At 43.5% G+C, this 23859-nt stretch overlaps 3 protein-coding genes across 4 annotated transcripts; 1 reads left to right on the plus strand and 2 right to left on the minus strand.

The window, feature by feature from the left end:
• The first annotated feature begins 436 nt into the window (after positions 1–436).
• arhgef15b (Rho guanine nucleotide exchange factor 15b) lies at positions 437–14550 on the plus strand. 2 transcript variants are annotated; one of them, XM_029455283.1, is made up of 16 exons: positions 437–726; positions 4169–4644; positions 7526–8524; positions 8596–8626; positions 8743–8810; positions 8953–9257; positions 9725–9885; positions 10218–10370; positions 10462–10591; positions 10975–11049; positions 11389–11481; positions 11565–11719; positions 12363–12530; positions 12628–12713; positions 12837–12941; positions 13409–13578. In XM_029455283.1, the coding sequence occupies exons 2-16, from the start codon at positions 4263–4265 to the stop codon at positions 13576–13578; spliced, it is 3081 nt and encodes a 1026-aa protein (XP_029311143.1). In that variant the 5' UTR covers positions 437–726; positions 4169–4262. The 2 variants fall into 2 exon arrangements, with proteins under 2 accessions (XP_029311143.1, XP_029311144.1); XM_029455284.1 differs by lacking the exon at positions 437–726 and having other exon boundaries at positions 4263–4644; positions 13409–14550.
• Positions 14551–14591: 41 nt separating this feature from the next.
• LOC115023921 (uncharacterized) lies at positions 14592–16653 on the minus strand. Its single transcript, XM_029455286.1, has 4 exons — positions 16495–16653; positions 16291–16405; positions 15884–15972; positions 14592–15462 (listed from the first exon to the last, which is right to left on the minus strand). Exons 1-4 carry the CDS (start codon positions 16519–16521, stop codon positions 14950–14952), a joined length of 744 nt encoding a protein of 247 aa, XP_029311146.1. The 5' UTR covers positions 16522–16653; the 3' UTR covers positions 14592–14949.
• A 3079-nt stretch (positions 16654–19732) lies between these two features.
• LOC115023772 (uncharacterized) lies at positions 19733–23825 on the minus strand. The gene is given in 20 exon segments (XM_029455005.1): positions 19733–19820; positions 19896–20036; positions 20111–20220; positions 20305–20381; positions 20457–20629; positions 20715–20769; positions 20771–20833; positions 20924–21129; positions 21208–21319; positions 21414–21622; positions 21688–21838; positions 21958–22166; positions 22249–22345; positions 22463–22645; positions 22736–22804; positions 22871–23011; positions 23103–23230; positions 23357–23446; positions 23521–23576; positions 23665–23825. Coding segments are annotated over 20 exon segments (2334 nt in total). The 5' UTR covers positions 23688–23825; the 3' UTR covers positions 19733–19779.
• Positions 23826–23859: the final 34 nt, after the last annotated feature.

Here is a 23859-nt window from a genome sequence, read left to right on the forward strand (position 1 = left end):
AATATGATAAAATAACACATTAAACAAATATACTATAACAGAGTAAACATTTACACAGTGGCAATACTGTGTTTCGTTATGCTCAAGCAATTTGAATGTGAATTTATCAAATACGAATTCATCTATTTCAGGTAATTGTGAATCTCATGCAGACAAATATGGGGATATCATTTTTTATAAATTTGTCTTGCAGCCAGGTAAACCACAGAACACACACAGACATTATAAAATACATAAAACGTTATTTATTTTTATTTTTTTAAAAGGTAAACAATGTAAAACCCACCACACAGGCTTCAATTAAATGGTGTGCATCAAGTGATAACTTAAAGTGAGATTTTATTTTGAAAATCCTTCCCGGAACCTGTCCATGTTAATGGGTGTGACTTGGTGGTTTCAGACCTCAGGGGGGGTCGTTGCACTCCTACCTCCCGTCCTCTCCTCTCATACATGCTGCTGCTAACAAAGGAGACAACAACAGGGGGATGATGGGAGCTCAGACAAAAAGAAACTGAACCAGTTTGCTTTTACTTTGTGGATATTTTTTCTAAACAGTATAACTAACGACCGTTTTTCTCTGCGGGACGACGTACGTTTAAAGTAACGTAACTTAGCGAACCGATTTTAACCTAAAGCTTTTTTCTTGCCAGAGCTAACCATGTTGGACTGCCAACACTAGAGCCGAATAACTGACGAGAAAGAGCCAGACATGCCTGAATAACATTGGTGAGTTTTATCTTATGAAATGTGTGTTTTTAAGTAATAGTATTGTATAATTGGTAGTTTGGCAGGTGCGGTTTTGTTGACGGTTGACGAAGCACCTGTTCCCATAAGGAAAACCGTTGCAATACTTGCTATGGGTTTTATAATATTATAGTGACGTTGTCATACTGAAAAGTAATTATTTTAACCCATTTTGTTAAATGTAGAACATCTTGTTCTTGTATATCTTGACATATAGTTCCAATTTTGTAAATGCAGGTAGGTAACAGTACGGGACTACGCAATATACAAGCTGATTTAGGCTAACTTTGATTTGGATCATTTTATGAATAGCATTTCCCTGACACGATTGTTTGTGTGTTGGTCAATGTGTTTCGTTATAATTCACACAAAATAGGCTAGACCACTGTTGGCAGCTTCAGACTTTTCCTCATATCACAATCAAATAAGGCCTAAATATTGTATCTATATATGCATATCCATACGTGCGTTTTTTCTTGTACCACTTATGTCACCAAACCAACTCTATATGCTTATTCCTCTTTCCTGTAAACCCACCCTTGTGTGTGTGTGTGTGTGAGTGTGTTTTCCATCGCGACACACCTTTTCCGCCCCCTCTTCCTGTCCAACGTGGAGCGTACATACACACATCACATGTAGTGTGATGGTAGCTCTCTTAAAGCCCCCCTACTCATATTATATACACACTGACCCATTAGTGTCCAGAGCAGATGGCCTACTGTATCTACACACACACACACACACACACACACACACACACACACACACACACACACACACACACACACACACACACACACACACACACACACGCACACACACACACAGTGTTAATGGACAGCCCCTTTAAGCACTTAAGGATTGTTCTCAAGCTGGTCTAAATTAAGGGATCTCACCATATCTGATATTTATTGGATTTACCAGGACAAATACACTTACTAGAATGAATGACTGGCCCACTGACCCAGCCTGAGTGTGTGTAGGGGTAGGCAGTAGACTTGACGATGTAGCTATTGAACTAACCAGGTCATGAAAGCAAAGGGAGAAGTGAAGTCTGGTGGGGGACGATTGAAACAAAGTCAGAAAGTAACCTCAAGTCTCTCACTTGGTCTATAAGTGCATTAACACACAATCAGAACGTGTTATCCGCATTGTGTAGAAGAGTGCTTTGTGAGTGTACACACCCTATTTGAGGTTTATATGTCACCCTGCAGACAATGATAATAGCCAGAGGGTCAAAACTGAAACCTGGTAAAGACCTACACTCATACTACCCACACATGCTGTGTTGATGTCGTGTTTCCTGATTCTTGAGCTTATAAAGAAAGTTGAGAGGACTCTAAAGCAAGAATTTGAATACGAAGGACAAAAGGAGAACTTTCTTTTCGTCAGACTGAAACATGAAACCCTGTCTGTCTTTTCATCGCAAGCTCACCGACTGTGCAGCATGCACATCCCCATCCAAACTGGTCTGACTAGCTGGTGCACTTTGTAAATAACAAACAGCAACTGGTTGTGTGTTGTTGAAAATAATCCCGAAAAGTAGATTGCTGTCTGTGAAGCTTTTGTTTGCCTGCTGGTATTAGGAACTACGCTTGATTAAATTCTTTAAAATGTTGTCTGATCCGGTCACGACTTCATTTGAAGTCACTGGCACTTTACATGAGATGGAAAACAGGCTCTAATCTTTAAGGGAACACTTTGTAAATGCTCCATTAAAGGGGCACTCCACTGATTTGATTGAGGGATTATTCAAGTGTGTGTTTAAGCATTCGTTCTGAATCGTGCAAATAGTTGTTGAGATATTTCAGTCTGCATCAAAGTGGTTGACCTAACGTCAGAACATCCGTTGAGAAATGCTGCTCTCGTGGTTAAAATATAAATACTTGGGGTGTTCAGCTACCAGCTGCTTATTGGTCTCTGTGTCACGTCAGTATTTTTAAACGCTTATAGACATAAACATAACCACTGCATTAATCGTCAAGTAGAATTGCCGTTTGTTGCAGCCTTTGGCTAACGTGTGTGTGCAATCCTAAATGCATGCAGCTACATGCAAAATTGATGTGAAGTAGTGCAGTGACGTCTTTTTTTGGATCTCTGCTCTATCCACTCCACGACTCAGAAGATGAGTAACCGTCGTTTGGTTTGGTAGGGCATCAGCTGTCGCACACACAGAGAAAAACACGCTGAGAAGTATCTGCAGCATGGCCATTTGGTCGCCCTGAATGGAAGATGGATTTCATTTTCGTTTCTTTTTATAGACACAATAAATGTCTCATTTGACTGCTTCATTTGACTGCTTCATTTCAATGAGGAAATGTCTCAGTGTTTAAATGTTTAAGGGACTGAATCAGTGGCAGGCATACGTGTCAGTGTGTGTGTGTGTACATCTGTAATTACATTTATCAGATTTGACGTACGGTCATTGAGTTGTCTATGTTTAAGGAGTAGCAGCACACACTTAGAGTCATATTTAAAACATGGACATCTACAGTATGTGAAGCGCAATGTTACGAGGAGCTTAAGACTCATCGACCCCTTTATGGCCACAGTGGACAGGGTTGGGTGATTTAAAAAATACACTTGGTGGTTAACTATTAATTTAATTACAATAATGTGTCATAAATCATATGATGCGGATCAAGATTGCAGCAGGTATTAAAGGTGAATTACTGAACCGAAGAAGAATTGGTATTTGCTGCTTCACCGTGTACTTTCACGCTGTAATAATATTACATATTGAAAATGGCGTCCATGGACGGACTTCTCAATGACAGCTCTGAAATGGAAACCTTGTGTTTGATCGGCTTCCCTGTTCCCGATACTGCTGACGCAGTCCACCCAATAAAGCACTAAATGATTACACAAGATCCTGCTTTTTCAGCCGTGAGTCATTAATACATTACAATTCAAGAAGTTGTACAGAGATGTTAGGAAACTTTACAATGGAAAAATCTATTATCTTTAGTCATAACTGGATTTCCCTTCACTGCGTCACCTTGTGAACAGACATCTCTTGTTTTCTTTGTCGGAATATGAAATGATTGGGATCCTTACAGGGCAAAGTTCATTCTCCTCTGAGGCCTTACAGTGGGGGACTTGTAGGATAGAGCTCAAAGTCTCATTTTAAGATTATACTCTGACGCAAAAACTGAAGCATGTAGTGTTTATTGCACTGTGTAAATGTTTATGTCGGCTACGGAAAAAACGACTTTAATTATAATGAGTCGTGCCTTTTCTAAGGAGCCACAAGCCATAAAGGTTGAGAACCACTAACCTAGAGGTTGAAGGCGCTCTCTATGTAATCACTACACCCCCCCTTTCTCTCTCTCTCTCCCCCCCCCATTCCCTGTTAGCTCTGAACTGTGTCATTATGTGGACAAACTTTATTTAAACGTTATTTTCCTTTCTTTTTACCCATTAGTTGATGACGACATACTCACTTTGCCGTCAAAGCCTGACCTCTGATTGGTCAGGGCTGGGAGTTTAAGACACGGTGAGAGAAGACTCCAGCTACCATGTCAGTCCACGAAGCATCCCGACGGTCCACGTCGCCTGGACCCCTCAAACCGAGACCGGATATCCCACCGAAACCACACAGCAGCTCCCCTCCTCTGGGAGACAGAGGCAGCAGTTCGAGGCTTTCTGGTGGGAAGGTCAAGAGGATTGTGAACAAGTTTAGCAAAAAGGAGTCAAATGAACCGAGGGAACTACCCACCAATGGTACTGCAGGACGAACGGCAATCAAACGGTTCAAAAGGCCGCCCACGGTGAAGCCCAAACCAGGCCGCGCCAGTCTGCAGCTTCAGATCGGGGGACAGAAAGTGCCTCCGCTGCCTGTGAAGATGAGCCGCAGCCTACGGGACGGGAACAGCATCAGTGTGGAAGGAGGCCGATCAGGTACAGTGGTTTTCATATTAATATTATTATTTTACTTTTTAATATACAGTTAGGTCCATAAATATTTGGACATTGACACAATGTTCTTCATTCTGGCTCTGTACACGACCACAATGGATTTGAAATTACACAATCAATATACTTTAAGTGCAGACTTTCAGCTTTACATCCAAATCAGATGACGGTGGAGGAACTACAACACATGTTATACGTGGTATCCTCTTTTTAAGGGACCAAAAGTGATTGGATAATTGGCTGCTCAGCTGTTCCATGGCCAGGTGTGTGTTATTTTCACGTTAGTTCATTTACAAGGAGCAGATAAAAGGTCTAGAGTTCATTTCAAAGTGTGGTATTTGCATTTATGTGTTGAGGTCAACTCTCAATATGAAGTCTAAAGAGCTGTCACTATCAGTGAAGCAGGACATCATTAGGCTGAACCATCAAAACAAACCCAACAGAGAAATAACGAAAACATTAGGTGTGGCCAAATCAACTGTTTGGTGCATTCTTAAAAAGAAAGAACGCTCTGGTGAGCTCAGCAACACCAAAAGATCTTGAAGACCATGGAAGACAACTGTGGTGGATGACAGAAGAATTCTTCTCCTGGTGAAGAGAAAACCCTTCACAACAGTTCAGATCAAGAACTCTCTCCAGGAGGTACAGTCGGTGTATCTGTGTCAAAGTCAACAATCAAGAGAAGACTTCACCAGAGTAAATACAGAGGGTTCACCACACCATGTCAACCATTGGTGAGCCTCAACAACAGGAAGACCAGATTAGAGTTAGCTAAAACGCATCTAAAAAAGCCTGTAAAGTTCTGGATCAACTTCCTGTGGACAGATGAGACAAATATCAACTTGTACCAGAATGATGGGAAGAGAAGAGTATGGAGAAGGAACTGCTCATGATCCAGAGCACACCACCTCATCAGTGAAGCACGGTGGTGGTCGTGTTATGGCGTGGGCGTGTATGGCTGCCAATGGAACTGGTTCCCTTGTATTTATTGATGATGTGTCCTGCTGACAAAAGCAGCAGGATGAACTCTGAAGTTCTCTTATCTGCTCATATTCAGCCAAATGCTTCAGAACTCATTGGACGGCGCTTCACAGTGCAGATGGACAATGACCCAAAGCGTACTGCGAAAGCAACCAAAGAGTTTTTTTAAGGCAAAGAAGTGGAATGTTCTGCAATGGCCAAGTCAGTCGCCTGACCTGAATCCAAGTGAGCATTTCACTTGCTGAAGACAGAACTGAAGGGAAACAAGCAGGAAGTGAAGACAGCTTTAATTTAAAGTCCATCGTGGTCGTGTACAGAGCCAGAATGATGAACATTGTGTCATTGTCCAAATATTTATGGACCTAACTGTATTTCACATATTCTTTTTTTTTTGACTATAGATTGTCGACCAAATCGACCAAAAAGTTCAAAGTAAAATTGAAGTATTATAGTTATAGTATTATATTATCATCACAAATTGGAAAAGAATAAGCACTGATCTGTAAAGTGCGTCTCATTTCTTCTTGAAAATAAGAATAAAATGTGTTTGGCTGCTATTCAGAGCTGGGAACGTTTAAAGTTACTTATTGCATTTTATAATCTGCAGGACAAAGTTCAGATGACTGTATTTTACTCACACTACCTGTAGCTAAAAACTACTACTAGCTTTAGATCAAAGGTCAATCTCATTGATCAAACTGAAAGAAAAACATTACATAATCACACATTTGTGAGGTGATGCAAAAGGTGTGCATGTACAGAGTTTTGTGAGTGTGTGTGTGTGTGTGTGTGTGTGTGTGTGTGTGTGTGTGTGTGTGTGTGTGTACATTAATGGATTTAAGAGTGTAATCAGCGCAGTCGTGGTATTTGTCTGAATGTGAACTCTCAAAACAGACGGGTGTGGTGCCGCTGGCTAATCTGAACCAACAGGTTCTGTCAGTCAGCTGATCATATCTGTGTGTGAGTGCGAGCGTGGGTGTGTGTGTGTGTGTGTGCACGCTCCTTAGTAATGTGAAAGCAGGGAACTGTGCTAAGCATCCATCACTCTTGATGTCCTTATCCTCCACTTCTTGTACAGTCAGATTAAATGCTGATATGTTTATCCACATACCATCAGTTTTGATTGACATTATCTTAAAAACAACAATATTCTTTCTTCTGGAGATTAGGACCGCAACTAACATGGTCAGTATTGATAATAAAATATTAGAAAATTAGTAAAATAATTGCAATTACAATTTACAATGTTGGATATCGAGTTCAATTTCAAAAAACATCCATCACGAGCTTTTTTGCTTTGTTTTCTTTGCCTTTAATATCTTTACCCATTTAATCTGCATCCTCTCTCGTCCCTCCACCTCTTCCATTTCCTTTCGTCCATATTGGATTTTTGTTCCCCCTATGCAACGCGCACAACGTTTTCATGAATATTTGAAGAAACCACTTTCAGACGTGCTTGTGTGGCGCTGAACTGCTGACTCGACAGTCCAACAGTGCACCGTGTGAAGCTGGGCAAAATAAAAAGCTTTTAATGATAGTGGGCCGCCCTCTCTGGGATACACATGTAGGAAAGCAGTAGACGGGAAACGGCTCGTTCTCGGGACCCAAACTTACAAAAACCATCTGCACTTATGAACTAGTGGTAAAGAACACAACAAACCATGAATTTAAAATGTATATGAACTATATATGTACTCTACATCAATTGGCGACCCAATAAAAATGGGTCCGCGACCCATTTTGGGTCCCGACGCTAACTTTGGGAAAGACTGGCTTAGTCTTTTAGCCTGGGATGTGTGCAGCTTCTATATGTGTCCTGTTATAGTGACATTATGAAGAGCTAAAATGTTTAAGGTTAATCTGTGTTGCTTCTTTTTGGGTGCAGCGCCCGATGGAAAGGAGGTGGAGACTCAGCTGACTGGAGGAGATGGAGCGGAGGCGGCGCACCGTCCTCACACGCCTCTCAGTCCATGCTGCGAGCCAAGCTGCAGTTGTGTGTGCCACCTCCAGTGGCCTGGCATGAAACTAGTATGGGTGCCCGTGGACGTGGATGACGGTGGGGAGGAGGAGGAGGAGGAGGCGGAGGATGGAGGAGGAGAGGAGGACGAGACTGATGTGGAAGAGCAGAGGGTGGAGGATGAGGAGGATTGGGAGGAGGATGTAGAGGTAGAGACGGTAGAGAAAAGGGACGAGGTGGACAGGATGTCTGTGATCGATGAGAGTGACGTGTTGAAACAGGACAAGGCAAAGTTCCACCATTGTTTGGATGTTTTGATCGCTGATGGTAACAGGAGACGCTCGGACCCGGGCCCTCACTCTGTTCTCACCTCTCTCGCTGCCACTCGCTCTCAGTCTCCCCCTGTTCCCCCAAAACGTGCTCAGTCCCCACAAATACACCACTTGTCCACCCAACACGAGGAGGAAAACATTTATGAGGTCACTCTTCCGGTGGTCAACCCTCCTAAAAAGACCGCAGCTGTGTGTAAGGAACTGGATATTCCACTAATCAAAGTGCGCCAACCCTCCCGGTCGAAACTGTCCTACAGCACCTCAGACCCGACATCCGAGTTTCAGACGGACACAGATCTCATCTCGAGCCCAGACGAAGCGCCGCCTGCCATCCCGCCGAGGATGCCTGTGATCCATGACAGTCGCAGCCCCACGCCCGTGCACCGGGTTGGCATTCCTCTCCCCCAGCCCACACCGGAGGAGTGGCGCAACTTGCGGCCGTCGTCCCCCAGCGGTTCCACTGCCAGCGGGCTGAGCCCCCAGAGAGCCATCACTCCGCCCCCGCTCAACCCTCACAGACCCCCACCTTCACGACCAAAGACGGATCCCAGGAGGCTCAGTAGTGCCTCAATGCAATCTCTCACACAGAAAAAAGGTTTGTACTGAACAAACATTATTATCTTCGCCTGAGATGAGCAGTGAATGATTTGCAAATGGTCTTTTCAGAAGGAGCGGAGGAGGACGCAGTGGAGGAACCGTAAGTTACCGCCATCACACAAACACATTGGCGTGATCACTAACTGTGTCATTCATGTTTGGTTTCATATCACCCTGGTTGATCCATTTCTCCTCCTTCCATACTTCCCGTTTCAGACGTCCAGTCAGGAGCAACTCCCTCAGGAGGGAGACGTCCTTCAGCTGGGAGTCCCGGCTGCAGGACGGTAAGGCTGACACCTGTAATAAACGAACGATGAGTCAGAGTGTCACAGTGATGCCTGTAACACGATGTCAGTATGTTAGCCATCACCATTATCGCTTGCTACTTGTATACTGGGGTTTACTTTGTGATTTGTTTCCCCTCAGAGCCTCTGTACCAGACGTATCGTGCCACTGTCATCACCAAGGAGATCCGACGCCAGACCGTTTGTCGTAACATCAGTAAAACTAGTGTGGACTACGCCATGGACTGGACAGCCCGTCGCTCCGGGGCTGGTGGTGGGACTGGGACTGGAGCTGGGACTGGAACTGGGACTGGGACTGGGACTGGAGCACCCAGGGGCAGCACTGTGCCCACACCGGGCCAGAGCACCCTGTGGCAGGACCTCCCAGCTGTTCGGGAGGGAGGGGTGCTGGAGCAGCTCACCCCTGAGCAGTGCAAGTACCAGGAGGTGAGGAGAGAGAGAAGGGAGAGCCTAATGTGGAGAGATCAATGACCTGAGGAGAAGAGAAATGGAAGATGCAGTATCAAGTTTTAAATCACATCTTAACTTGATGTTTTTATATAAATGAAGGTCCACTCCGCCTCGCCGTATCACTCACTGCTGTAATTTCATATTGATTCACTCTATCCTCCAGAACATGAAAGCTTTTACAGTTTTTACTGCTCTGACCTTCCAACATCAGGCAGGACTTTAAGGAAATAAATCCTTTTAAGTACAGGAAGTGGTGCGTACCGATATTTTAAATGATGATGGTGTCATTTCTTTTGATAAGCCAGCGACATTTCCATCCTTAGAAAAAAAATTAAGTGGAAAATGTTGAGTCCCTTTTTCCATTTTTGCAAAATGGGACACATCCACAGTATCATTCAAAGGCTGAAGTTTATATTCAGGTTTTGTTTTTCCCCTTCTGGCAGAGTATGTTCGAGGTTTTGACATCTGAGGCCTCTTACCTTCGATCCCTGCGAGTTCTGACCGAACACTTCCTGGACAGCCGGGAGCTGGAGGAGACGATGATCATCAGAGACAAGAAAACCCTCTTCTCCAACATCCTGAGGGTCCGAGAGGTCAGCGAGAGGTGAGCCGTGGCCGAAGGAAGGATGAAGGGAGATAAAGGAAAAGGGAAATAGGAAGGGGATTTATGAAGGATGTAATGAGTCATTTCCTAAGTCAATTAAAGCAGTGATTCTTCAAAGTGGGGTCCGAGAAATCATTTCCTATATATTATAGACAGATATGAACCATTTGTGCCAAAACACAAGCATATCATGTCCATTACTCCCACCCACGTTAGCGATGGCTATACAGCACCTGCAGTAAATATGGTGCCCTGAATTAAAGCATCGTCGTTGTTCTTCAAAAAGCAGCTGTGTTAGCGTTTGGTGAAGCCTTTGCCGTCTGACTCCACAGGTTCTTGAAGGACCTGGAGGACCGCATATTTAAAGACCTGGTCTTCCCTGACATCTGTGACATAATCCACTACCACGCCCAGCACAACTTCCCAGCCTACATCGACTACGTCCGCAACCAGATCTACCAGGATAAAACCTACACCTCGCTCTTGTAAGGAAGTCTCTAAAATTGCCATTTTTCAGATAGCTGCATTAAATACCAATTATTATGTGTGCATAAATGTGCATTTGTGTGTCTGCAGAAAGAACAACACGCACTTTGCTACGGTCATCACTCGTCTCCAAGAGTCGCCTAAATGCCAGCGGCTGCCCTTCATGTCCTTCCTGCTGCTGCCCTTCCAGCGAATAACACGCATCAAAATGCTCATTGAGGTGAGCAACATGACAGCAACACTCGGTACATGTTGCTGTCCAAATGCAGTTTTTCACAGTAAAGGATAAACACAGTAGTTCAATGAATCCCTGCTTCAATGGGCAGATTAACAAGGCCCCACACACACATACACACACAGACCTTATAGCCGCTAAGCTTCTTTTTATGCCCCATTGTGGTCAGTTTATTGTCGGCGTCTTGCTGAATGTCCTCTTTGCAGCGTAATCGGCTCTGCTCAAACTCGTCACTGCCCCTTGGACCTTTGAGCAAACACGCCGCGTCTCAATCTTATGACCTTGTTTGCATTTAAATGGGAAAAGATGCATCCTGTCGATGCCGTTTGTCTGTTTCAGAAATAAAAAGTTGTTGTTTGTCGTTTCAGAACATCCTGAGGAGAACAAAGGAGAGGACACAAGAAGAGCAGACGGCCTCCAAGGCTTTGGCTTCTGTGTCGAAGGTAAACGCGCCTCACTCTTCACCCTCTCTTCCGTCTACAAATCCATATCATTTGACTCCCGAGTGCTTCGCATGCCTCTGGATATTTGACGTCAGCCATTGTCTGATTGAAGGATTTCCTATTGAATGAGCTCTGCTGTGAAAGTGAGTCATACCTGTCACTGAGGACAAAGGCAGTGGGAGAGTTTGCTCAAACAGGGAGACATTTAGACTAAACCTGATACTCCCGATGAGATGCAGCCAGTTTTAAATAGCGGCAGCTGGAGGGAATGTGAAGTCAGGAGCGTGTCTATCCATTTAGTGCTTATTTTATGGTCTTGTTTTTGTCCCTCCCACACAGATCATCGATGAGTGTAACACACAGGTGGGGCAGATGAGACAGATGGAGGAGTTGATCCATGTCTCTCAAACGCTGGAGTTTGACAAGCTCAAGGTAAACTCAAACACATGAACATGTGTGCATAGTTTTTATGCGTCAGAGCTAAATGTTCCTACTTTTGCTCGCGTCTTCTCCAGGCCATCCCGATCATCTCCCAGACACGATACTTGGAGAAGAAGGGAGAGCTGCAGGAAATGTCCAAAGGAGGAACCATCTTCAACATGAGAGCAAAGTTCACCCCCGTCTACCTCTTCCTCTTCAATGATCTGCTCATCATCGCTGCCAAGAAAAGGTGAGGAAGATTGATTAGAAACATGTGTTTGTCTGGCGTTGGTCTGTAGGTCCACCACTTCTGGTCCAGACTGAAATATTTTAGAAACCATCAGATGGATTGACAGCAAATTGTAAAAGTATAATGGAATATGTCCCAGATAGAAACTTGCGCTTGAATGTTTTGCACTTCTTAGTTCTAACACAGAAACACAGTTTTGACTTGTCAGCTAACTTAAAACATCACGTGTCAGATGAAGCGTGTGCTTTAGATGTTTACTGATTGCATGTGATGTCACCCATCAGCACTTTTTTTTTTAATGACAAGCTGCCATAATGCTACTTTCACCATGAACGTGACCACCGACCGCACAAACACAACTCACTCCAAACTTCCTCAAACGTGGAAGGAAGTAGTGTTTGAAGACAAGAGGAAGAGAGTAGATTTCAAATGTTCCGTCGTTGCCTAAGAGACGGCAGATAACAAATAAAAAACAATTGCATTCAAGATGCATATTATATGAAATACTTACAACTGTCCAATGCTTCAGTATTTATCAGTGCACATGATTATTTAAGTCCCTGAAGGGATTGATGAGCTCATGTTTGCCTAATATCCACAAAAAAACTAAAACAAAAACTCTCCCTTCCTTTTCTTGGAAAAGTGCCGAGCGTTTCGTGGTACTCGACCACGCCCACCGCTCTCTGGTGCAGGTGCAGTCAGCAGATGAAGCCGGGGGCAGCGGCCCCCCCTGTGAGCAGTGCTTCAACCTCACCCTGCTGGAAAACCACCAGGGACGCATGATGGAGCGGCTTTTAAAAGCTCCCTCCCAGTGAGTAGCTCTGTGCTCCGGGATTGTCTCAGGATTTCAGCGGGCACTCGATCCCCGAATGTTTTTTAATAAGCTTTTTAACCATTTCTGTGAACAGGTCAGACATGCACAGGTGGATGGCGGCTTTCCCCAACCCCACCAACCCAGACAGAGATGAAGATGAAGTGATTTATGAGGACTGGGGTGAGAGAACACACACACACACACACACACACACACAGAGGACTCAAAGTGAAACTACAGTATGGGGTTGTGTGTTTCATGCCCGTAGTTTCTCACTGTTATGCATGTGTGTGTGTGTGTCAGATTGTCCTCAGGTGCAGTGTGTGGAGCAGTACATTGCCCAGCAGGCAGACGAACTCACCCTGGAGCCCACTGAGATCATCAACGTCATCCGCAAAACCAATGAGGGTAAGAACCTGGATGGAAACCAAAGAGTTGTTTGTTTTTTGATCAAAACAAAACACAGTTGATGTGAGAAAAGATGATCACATACAGCATAGTAAACATTTCCTCTTTGACAGACCATAACTCTGCAACTGAAACTCAAACGTGACATGATTCTGTGCTTGCGTCAAATTCATTTTTGCACTATAGTTGGCATTATTAGTGTCTGACTAAGGTTTCAAATGTAGTCGACAGGTTTGCTATCCAAAAGTGAACGTACTGATCTGACTTTGTATCATTAACACGCCCCTTCCTGTGACTCTGCTTGTTTATACACCCTGATCCTCGTAACTGCCTCATTCCTCAATCCTCTCATCGTAGCAGTTTATTGATTTGTTTTGACTTTCTTGCATGAACGATACAGAAACCTCCAATCTTCCCTTGTTTGTTCTCCTCCCACCCCCTCCTCTTCCTCTTCTCCTTTCTCCCAGGCTGTTATGAAGGCATCCGCCTGTCCGACGGTCAGAAGGGCTGGTTCCCCGTAGGAAACGTCATAGAGATCACCAACGAGCACGTGAGGCGGCGAAACCTCAGAGAGCGCTACAGAGTCATGCAGGCTGCGAGCATGGTCAGCAGCGGCAAGGCCAACACCCTTAATTAGGATCAACGGACAAAGGATGTTTACATGAAATCCTTTTTTTTTAAAGGACGATGTGTGGATACAAACTCTTCAGAAGTTACGATTATTCAGGGACTTAATTAGTAGGAAGTGTCCGTTTCTGACAACCAGGAAATGAAAAATAAAAGAAGAAGTGTGACGATTATGAGACATTATAAAAGACCTTATTTATAACACTGGAGTACGTGAGTGTGCAGCTGGGAGCTTGTGGGAGATCATTTACTACCAACAGACACTATGTGACTGTGCATGCATTCAATAACAGAGATTAGTATCTTACAGCATTACAGCTGTAGAGTTTACCTCTTCTTGTGAGCATGTAGCCCTGCTTTAACGTTTCCTTGTGCACTGCACATTTGAAATGCCAATCATACTAGCCATCGCTCAACCAGATTGTACATATCAGACCTGCTGCAAAGACAAGAGCTGGGTGTTCCTGTAAACGCCTTGTGTCATAGCTGTCACATGCACGCACAAGTTCAATCATCTCGTTCTTGCCGTGCACAACTAGCTGCCATGTGTAACTTCTGTGGCCAGAAGACAGGATACAATGTCTTTTTATGATACAAGAAAAGCTCACCCCCATACTGAAATGTGTTAACATTTTAAAAGTTATTTATCTCACCGCAAGACAAACCTTGAAAAAAAAAAATAAATCTAAAATCAGGAAGTGCCTTTGAATAAACTCCAAACGCTACTACAGATCAGGACTTCAGTCAGGATCACATCAAGCACAAGAGCTTTGAGAAAGACGTGTGTGCCGAGCTGTACTGCCGTTGTGACGTTTCAGTTGTTGTGCTGTCCACTAGCTTGTTAGCTTGTGTCAGTAGCCTTTTGTGGAATAATACTGTAGCTCCCCCTGCAGTCAGTAAAGGCGGGATATTATTTGTGGGTACGCAGTAAATGTACAATATGTTGTAAATAATGAGTGGGGGGGGGGGGGGGGATTCTCTCCTTCAAAAACAGTAGTAGTGCTTTTAATAAAAACTTGTGTCTTTTTAGCCCAAGGCTCAACTCTTGATTTTTATTGAACACCGATACAGTAGTAAGAATATTACAAGGGAAATGTGCAACACTCAAAGGTAGACTTATCAAATGGGTAAAAACGTCAATTCTCATCCTAGAATAAAAGGGTTTTTTGAGGGGTATATTTGGGAACCAGTGCAAAGAACCCTCAACTAGTCGTTTCCATAATGAGAAAGGAGGTAGAGTCCCTTTAAAACTCACCAAGGGACACAGAACGGTTTAAGACATAGTTCTCCATATTCCCTGGCACAACTACAGATCCTTGTTGGGTTTCAGTGCTCGTTGATGAATCCTCGCGACGCTGGTGTAGCAGAAGATCAGGAAGTATTACTGGCTCCACATGTTGTCCTTCTCCATCAGGCTGAAGCAACTAGAGAGGGTGTTCGCTGCCTCAAGCTCTGTATCTGACCAACACCTTCCCTGCTGCAGCCGACTTTGCATACTGGCCTCTCTCGGATACTGCACATCCCTACAGAAGGGCTTGTATACTTCCAGCTCAGCTGAAGTGAAGTCCATAAATTCAGGGTGAAGGAACGAGATGGGGTCCAAGTCTACGCTGGAAAAGTCCATATGCCGAGCAGTAATGCTCTGCTCATTCTGTAAAGGCTCTTGGTGGTGCAGTTTCAGGAGGTTAGTAATGGCCTGGTCCTCCTCTTGGGTAAGCTGGAGGACAACCCGGCTTGGCTGCACTGGAGGGTGGGGAGTATTTATTTCCAAGGTGAGGTTGCCCAGATCCCTGGTTGGGTGTAGTCCTGATCTGAATGGGTCTGGACGGGTCGGTGGAGCCAGGCAGGCGGACATCACTGGTGTCGGAGTGTTGAGCCGGAAGCACTCGAAAACCTGATGGAAAGAAATGGGGATGGAAAAATAGCGCAGAATAGATAAGAATAAAGTTTAATCATGAGATAACTGCACATTTGTGTCACGTTGGCGTCTTAAGTGTCCTTACCAGACTCTGGGAATATACCGTGAATCTATGGGATGTAATCTACTGGGGCTCAGGTGCAACCCCGGTATGTGATTTAGGCTAATAGGGTGGATACATTTACCAGTAGTCTTACATTATGCAACATTGCATTATTATTACCAACATAATATAATAATAATATTACAAGCTCAAACTATTCGAGTTTGCAATGTTTACTTTTAAAAAGAATACATTTATGCATTTGTTGTGTTTTCTTCCTGGGACTAAATCCCACGGATATTGTGGCATCCATGGCAATCAGTTTTCAGATGTGGCTTTATGAAGTTTACTTACCTGCAACTCACTCACTACGTTGGGGATCCTCCTCCCACAGCTCATGGTGGGATCAGTGTAGAAAACCTCTGCTGGGATGATGGGATGGACTGGAAAGAAGAGGAGTTTCAGCTGTTCTAGTCTAATAAATAACTCATAAAAGGTCAAGTATAAAACTTTTCTTCCATCATCTTAAAATAAAAAGCTTTTATCGTTTCATAATTCAGGTGTTCCTCAAAAACCTATTATTGACAGACATTTTTTTAATTACCTTTATACTTTTAGTCATTTTTATATTACTACCCGGAGTGTCCATAAGTGGGTAAATCACACGCATGCATTTAATCTCATGCCTTTGATCGTTATCAACTGTAAGGGTCAGGTATAAGATTACATCTTTATGAAGTTTTGAAATTGATGAGTGAAACCTGTTTGGTTGATACAGTCGATGTGACGGTGTTGGAAGCCAGCAGCCATGTAGAGAGGCATGAAAGAGGGGTGACGGAGGGTCCTGTTGGAGAAAGGAGGCATAGTGTGCTGCCTCTGTTTGAGGAGCAACATGGGGACATGAGTTCACAACCTTTTGTCGTCAAAGAATATGTTTGGCTGGAGAGCGAATGTGATAAACTCACCACACAATATCCTTCACTGTCGTTCATGGTTGACTTCTCTGTTCAATGTTGTAGCGGCATCTAGTTACCTCTCACATGGTGTCACAAAACAAACAGTCTCTACCTGTGACAGCCAGCACCCCCTGCTGGTTGCATGAAGAGACCCCGTTCATTTGACTACATTGAATAAAGTGGTTGTCACAGGTGTCCCCATTTAGTACTAATTAGGAGTTGCCACTTGGGAAAACACAAAAACTATACTTTGAACTCGTAATGTAGTAATTGCAAGTGCAAATGTTGGACATAAACTATTGTTCACAAAGGAATTTAGAAAGTGTGAAAGACTGTTCCTGTTGAATCCTTTGTGCTTAACTTGGTTAGTGGCCAATTACTAGTTTGAATTATTTTATATCTACCCCACTCTGCGTATCTGTATAATTCATGTTTTTTGGTAAATGTTCCCCTTTACATATGTTCTTAAATGTCATGTCTGTTCAGCATATAGAGGGAGCAGTAATATTGAAAGGCTTTAAAGTAAACCAAGTGTATATTAATACATCACAACATTTTACATAAATAACCCCTTCCATAATGTTTGGTGTTACTTCCCATTTAAAAACTAGTAGAAGTGCAGCCACCTTAACGACTTACTCTGCAGTTTTTCAAATTATAAAATATATTTAAACCTCATCTGCAGGGTAATTAGTAACTAGTTCCCCAATAATGTAGCAGTAAAAAGTACATTTACTTTCCTTCGAAATGTAGTGGAGTTTGAGTAGTAAAGTAACATAAAAATACAATGTAGTATTTGGGTAAATTGGTGCATTAGCTAGCCTAACTTACAACCTTAATATGTATAAATCTAACACTCCCTTCAACCCTGTTATCCCCATATTAGTGTTCAACACATTGTCTACATAATTCATGTGTAGTAGGTGTTTGACAAATGTATACAACTACAGCACTTTAAGAAAACAGCTTTATTAAATTCAAAATGTTCCATTTAAAAATGATACTTCCTTTACTTGGTCCAGTTTAAAGCTGATGACCGACTCTGAACAGACCGTCAAATACAATGTTACTCTGCTCACTGAACACAAAACAGTAATGACAAGTCTAACTTGCTGAATTTACAGACATGAACAATGCCACAATGATTCCAGGTGGTAAGGGTTGTTGTCAGTGTGTAATTGATGTCCAGTGACCTGCATCTTCTTTAGAGAACAAGGAGACAAATACAATGACGGCGCTCAGGCAATTGTTTCAAGACTCAGAAGTCAGCCGACTTCAAAAGAATGCCTTTTACCTGCTGCATAAAGGGACATCAAAAGGCACTTCAGACTGTAGCCATGAGTGCTGTTGGGATGAACAACTTGTGATGTGGTGCCACTTGCACTAGTAAATGGAACTGTAAATTATTGTCCATTCAAATAGACATCTTCAGGGTAAATGGTGAACAAGTGTTCTAAGAAAGCGGAGCCTTGTTTCTTCTCCATCCTCGTCCACTAGGATTGGTTCCAATTAGAGCTGAAAGACATACAACTCTCAAGTCACAAAGCTCTGAAACAGACATGTTTTAAACTACATACGTTTTTTTCCCATTGAGTTTATTATGTTATGGTTTTGGACTCAGCTTTACAAGATTGTAATTACGCATCAATGGTTTACCTCCGCGCTGAATAATTCAGATTGTCCATCCGGAGCATGAAATACCAGCCTTCTGTTGGCCAAGTCAAACACGCATCCCTGCTTACAAGCTTCAGAGATGTTCATGGGCAGCAACTGCTCCACATCCCACAGATTTAAAGTTTTAACAGTGACTTTAAATTAAACATTCAAGTGAAAGCATTCCAGTTCTCTTTCCCAGTCCCAGAGGGACAGGTGACTTACTCTAGACCCCTGAAAAAAAGAAAATAATAAGTCTCAGGCCCCAAACCCACCAAAACCCTCTGCTGTTTTCTCACTGAATTTCTCATTATTAACATCTGTATGTACACTGTTGATTCTGAAGGCCTCAGGGCAGATCTCTTGGACCCTGGCAACACATCATGGCTGTAATATGATTGATAAAAGCTCTAACATAAAGGCCAGACCTCCAAATCTCGATCTGAGGCTGGAAGCAGCGCAACCAAGAGGAAAGCTATGAAATGAAGAGACTATAAGGAATAAGTTAATACATATGTGGAAAAATATAAAATTAAATGTATATTCTGATGTTTAGGCCAGCAGAGAAGGCCTTGCTGGCCCTGACGGCCCACCACTGCTCAAACCTCCAGGAATACAGCCCCTCCCGCTCCCAGCGATCATCCTCAGCTAGACTCCTGACTGTCCCCACCTCCCGCCTTAGCACCATGGCTTTTAGCTGCACTGCGCCCAGGCTCTGGAAATCTCTGCCTCCACACATTAAACAGTCTGACTCAATTACGACTTTCAAATCCCACCTGTTTAAACTGGCCTACTCTAAACCACAATCAACTTGTTATCACAGATCCTTTCACTCCACACTCTTGTCTGTTTGACTAATTTGTTTTCCGTCTTCGTTTTAAATGCACTGTAAGGCGACCTTGGGTGTCCTGAAAGGTTCCTCTAAAGAAAATGTATTAACATCTGAAAGTACACCAAAAGAATCTAAAGAGATTTAAACAAGCATACTTCCATTTAGTTGTCCTCACAGGTAACCTCTCTGGGAGATCAGGGGCGAGATGGGGAACAGATCTTGTTCAAAGTATAGGAGACTTCTCCTACATGCGGCGCTATCAGGTTAAAGTTGTGTGAACAATTAAAATCATAAGTGTGCGCTGGCAATTCAGACATGTTGCAAGCAGAGCTTAGTGGGCTACAGCAGTCTGGTAAACTCACTTTGAAACAGCATTTTTAAAATTTGTACCAGCTTTCAGCCATAGCTGACACCGACTAGAGTGACACGTCATTTAAGATTTTGCGAAGGTTCGTCTGACACCACAAAAGGCTCGACTACTACATGTGTAAAAGTAGTCCCAGACCTGTATGACTTTGATGTGTAAAAGAGTTACCCTGAAGTCACATCCAAGCAACTTTGTTTCAAGACATGTCAGTCTCACACGTCAAGCTAGGTTTAACCTACCAGTTCAAGAGCGACATTAGAAGTGTGCAACACCTCATGAAGTTGGTAAAACAGGCTCGTGTACAGTCGTAGATATGAACCTGCAATTTGAGCTACTTCAACCAATTACATGTTCCCCTACTTGTTCGTTCAAGTCTCAATGACAAGTCAAGAGCATTTAAGACAGCACATCAAGTTTATTTATATATAAAAAAGCCATGTAATTACAATACATATGGAGTCACTTTTATGTGTTGTCCAACTCCTGCAAAAAAAAAAAAAAAAAAGAGTTACATTTGAATAATTGAACCAATTTCAAATAAGCAACCAACCTACCTACCTTTGTTAGGAAGAGGCTTTTGAAAGCTGGATACTTTGATGTAGCGAGCAGGAGGATGGCGAGCAGCTAGCCTTGACCCAGGTCTTTGGGTGCGCCTGGTAGAGACCACTGTAGCGGGCTTGATGCCGGTACTCTGTAGAACTACAGTACAAGACCAAACAAATTGTCAGCATGTGATATTTGAGTGATGTGGTTTGTTTAGCCCAAATTCCTACCTTGAGTGGAGTGCACAATGCGGCCAACACCAGCTTTGTCAGACTTAAACTTGTATACTGAGAAGAGGCTCAACAGCCCAGCCAGAGGATATGTACATTGCACAGTCACCCTGCAAGCGAAGAGGAAACAGTGGTTTACCTTATGCCTACAAGAGTGGGGTAAATAGCCAACGCAGTTTAGGTTGAAGACATACCTGTCAATATCATTGCTGGCATTCAACTTCTTGCTGAAGAAGATCTCATTCTCATAAGTCACATGATCCTTGACGAGCTGGAGAAAAAGCATACTATTTGTTTGCAGGCACTCATTGCCAGATGTAAATGTCACATTAGGAAGCTGCAGTACCTTGATTCTGGATCCACAGCGGTATAGTGGAAAAGAGAAGAGCGCCCTGGTGCTATCTGCATCACTGGGTTGACAGTTTTTGTCTACCAGGTTTGTTCCAGTAGGAGCTCCTCCACTTGGGCTGGCCAGAGACAAGTCAGCCACCACAGTCATTATCCCATCAGTCGAACATACTGTAGAGAGATGGGATTTAGCACTCGTGTCAACTAAATGGAGACCCCCCCACCTGCTCTAAAGTAACAAACAGGGAGTTCTTACTAATGAGTTCAGTAGTAGAGAACGGACACGTCTTGACAGTGGAGTTCTTGCTTTCAGACTGTTTCATGCTCCCGTACGAAGATCTCAAAAGTGCCAAAGAAGCCCTTCAAAGTAACGTCCTATAAAACATGCATATGCAGTTTAGTTGATAGTTATTGTTCAAAACAGCTTGCACATAAAGAGTCGATGCTTCCAATAAGTCATCTCACCTTGTACTCGTAGCCCAGAGAGAAGAGCGGCACCTCCAGCAGCAGATGCTTGCTATTGTTGGTCAGGATGTAGCCGTGCTGGGCTGCCAGTTCTGATGTAAGCAGGTTTGAGCCGATACTGATCTCCCACAGGTAGTCAAAAGGTCGGTGGTTTAGTTTGAAGCTGATGCCCGACTCGGAACAGACGGCATCAAAAGCTGGAGGAGCTGTCAAATACAAAGACGATGGTTATTCGGCTTCATGCACAAGATTGACCAAGTCTAAAATTAAGGTTTGCAACTTACAGGCATCAGTGAATGCCATGACTGATACCAGGTGGTAAAAAGGCACGTTTTCAGGCCAAACCATCAGTGTGAAGTTGATGTTCAGACTGTGCTGTGCAGCCTCTTTGGAGAACTAGGAAACAGAAAACACAATTATAGCCGAGCCAAGCATGTATAAACCAGCATGATATCTGAAGATACTACGGTAATAATTCAAAGACTTTTACCTGCTGCATGACAACAGGGTCATCAAAAGACACCTTCAGAGTGTAGCCATGAGTGTTGTTGGGAAGAACAATTTGTGTGATGGTGGGACCCCTTGCACTAGTAAACGGAACTGTAAATTCTTTTCCATTCAAATTGACAGCAGCCAACTCTACGTCTTCGGGGATGTCGCTGAGGTAGACCGTGAACATGCGCTCCTCAGGTACCGTTCCTGAAATAAAGCCATTCAGATCACAGTTGCAAGAACTTGACAAAAATGTTGTCATTCAGACTTACTGTTTTCACTTGAAACAGGGCGTGACAGCAGGGGAGTAGTCAGTGTCCTGTGAACGCGAAGTCTGGTGTCCATATGATCTTCATTCACGAACACTTGCTCCAAGTAAAGATCAAAGATGTAGAACTCGTAGAGGCCACCAGACGCACGGCTCTGCGAAATACAATTTAGCGGGAACAAAAAAGGGGCATTCATTTAAGTGTGCTACTAGAGTAGAAGTCCCTCATTTACACATGAGGCATTTGCAACTTTGTGTATCGGCACCTCCTGACCTTTCTGTATCCTCCTTCAGCATCAAGAGGGATGCTGATCTGGATTGTGGCGTTGAGATTCTCCACGATGTAGCCTTGGTCCTCTGCAACTTGCTGATCCACAAGTTCCCCATGAAGAGCAATGTTGAGTCGTTGGTCTTCAATAGTCGGGTACAGCGCCTCAGGAGTCTCCCACACCATATAGCCACCATCATCATACGAGCCTTTGTCTGTGGACATTATACCATTATAGCTTTTTGTGTCCGTCAAGGGGGGAAAAGAAGCCCCAGCCTTAGATATTAAGATACTGACGTATGGAGCAAGCAGCCACCAGGTCGACCATGAGGACAACCCAGCCGTGTCTGGAGAACAGAATTGCATGGACCACCTCTACCGGAACACTGTTCCCCTGCAGAGAGAGACACTCAAAACCAAGTTGTTTTGGACTCTGCTTTACAAGACAGACATTGCATGTAGCATACAACTACATATACACAAGATCTTGCACCATATTTTGAGAGTTTACCTTAGTGCTGTACGAGTGAGGTTGTTTATATGGAGCACGAAACACCAGCCTTCCATCGGTCATGTGAAACGCATATCCCTGCTCATGAGCTTCAGAAAGGTTCAATGGCGTCATCATTGGCGTCGTCGGACCATGATCTTTGCGCAACATCACCTGCCAATCCGAAGTGGCTGAAGTATAAACCTAGAAGAGAGATACATTTGATAGTTATATTTATTGTATAGTTATTCAAGCTAGACCGACAATACACTTCAGCAATAAACAGAAACACACCTGTTTTAGAGAATTCCAGTCAGTTTCCTTTGTCCCAGAGGGACAGGGGACCACACTCCTCACAGACACCTACAAAGAACCCAGGATTAGTAATCATTTAACAATCCCCAAAATGTAAAATGTAACCATGCTTACTTCCATGTAGTTGACCTCACAGGTAACCTCTCTGGGAGACCAGGGAAGAGAGAGAGAACAGGTCTTTTTCAAAGCATGAGTGCTTTTCTTTCCTTCCTGCATCATAATCAGGTTGAAGTTGAATGTGAACATGTCATCGTCCTGAAATATACAGCCGGTAGAATGAAGGGTTGCCACACCTAATCTCATGGGAATAAATGACCAGTGCAATTTAAATGCAATTTGTACACACCTTGTTGTCAGTGTGACAAGCAAAGTAAGAGGCTCTGAGCTCCACAATGCCCGGTAGAGGGAGAACACGGACAATGTAGCCACACAGTGCTGCATACCGCTTAGTGATGGCATACACACCTGTCGCATCTGAAAGACAGCCATTAGCCCCCAACATGTAAATGTATTCATTTTTAAAGTCACACTGGGTGACTTTATGGATTGGATGCTTAATTTCAGGGATTCCAATTTGTGATGCAGCTGTGCAGGACTTACCAACGGCTTCAAAGTGAGGATTATTCCCAGCGAAGGAGAGATCCACAGCTATCATGAAAAAGCGATCACGACACTCCATAAGAAGAGCTTCTGTATGAACAAACAAGGTGTGTCAAAACTGCTCAATTATTGTAGGACTATAAGCAAACATTTAAAATTCTTACCATTGGGAATATCACCACATTTGGCAGTTGCCCACACAGACAGGAGCAAGGTCACACTGTAAGACAAAAGCATATAGAAATTGCAAACATATAGGTGGACTGAAGTCAATTTACAACTTGTAAATTACCCTTGAAGCACCTTACCCAAAGCAAATTCCAAAAGCCATAGCCACTGATGTGTTTGCAGTGTCTAAAGCCAGCCTAGCTGCTAGCAAACTACACGTGCTAACCAACAACCGCTACCGTGAACTACTTGCTTGATGCGTATCCTTGACCAACCTGGTAATATGTGTTGCTGTCTGCGAGACAAGCTTTTATAAGTCAGTTTATTCAGTGGCC

Source organism: Cottoperca gobio, chromosome 18, assembly GCF_900634415.1.
Source record: "Cottoperca gobio chromosome 18, fCotGob3.1, whole genome shotgun sequence".
NCBI lineage: Eukaryota > Metazoa > Chordata > Actinopteri > Perciformes > Bovichtidae > Cottoperca > Cottoperca gobio.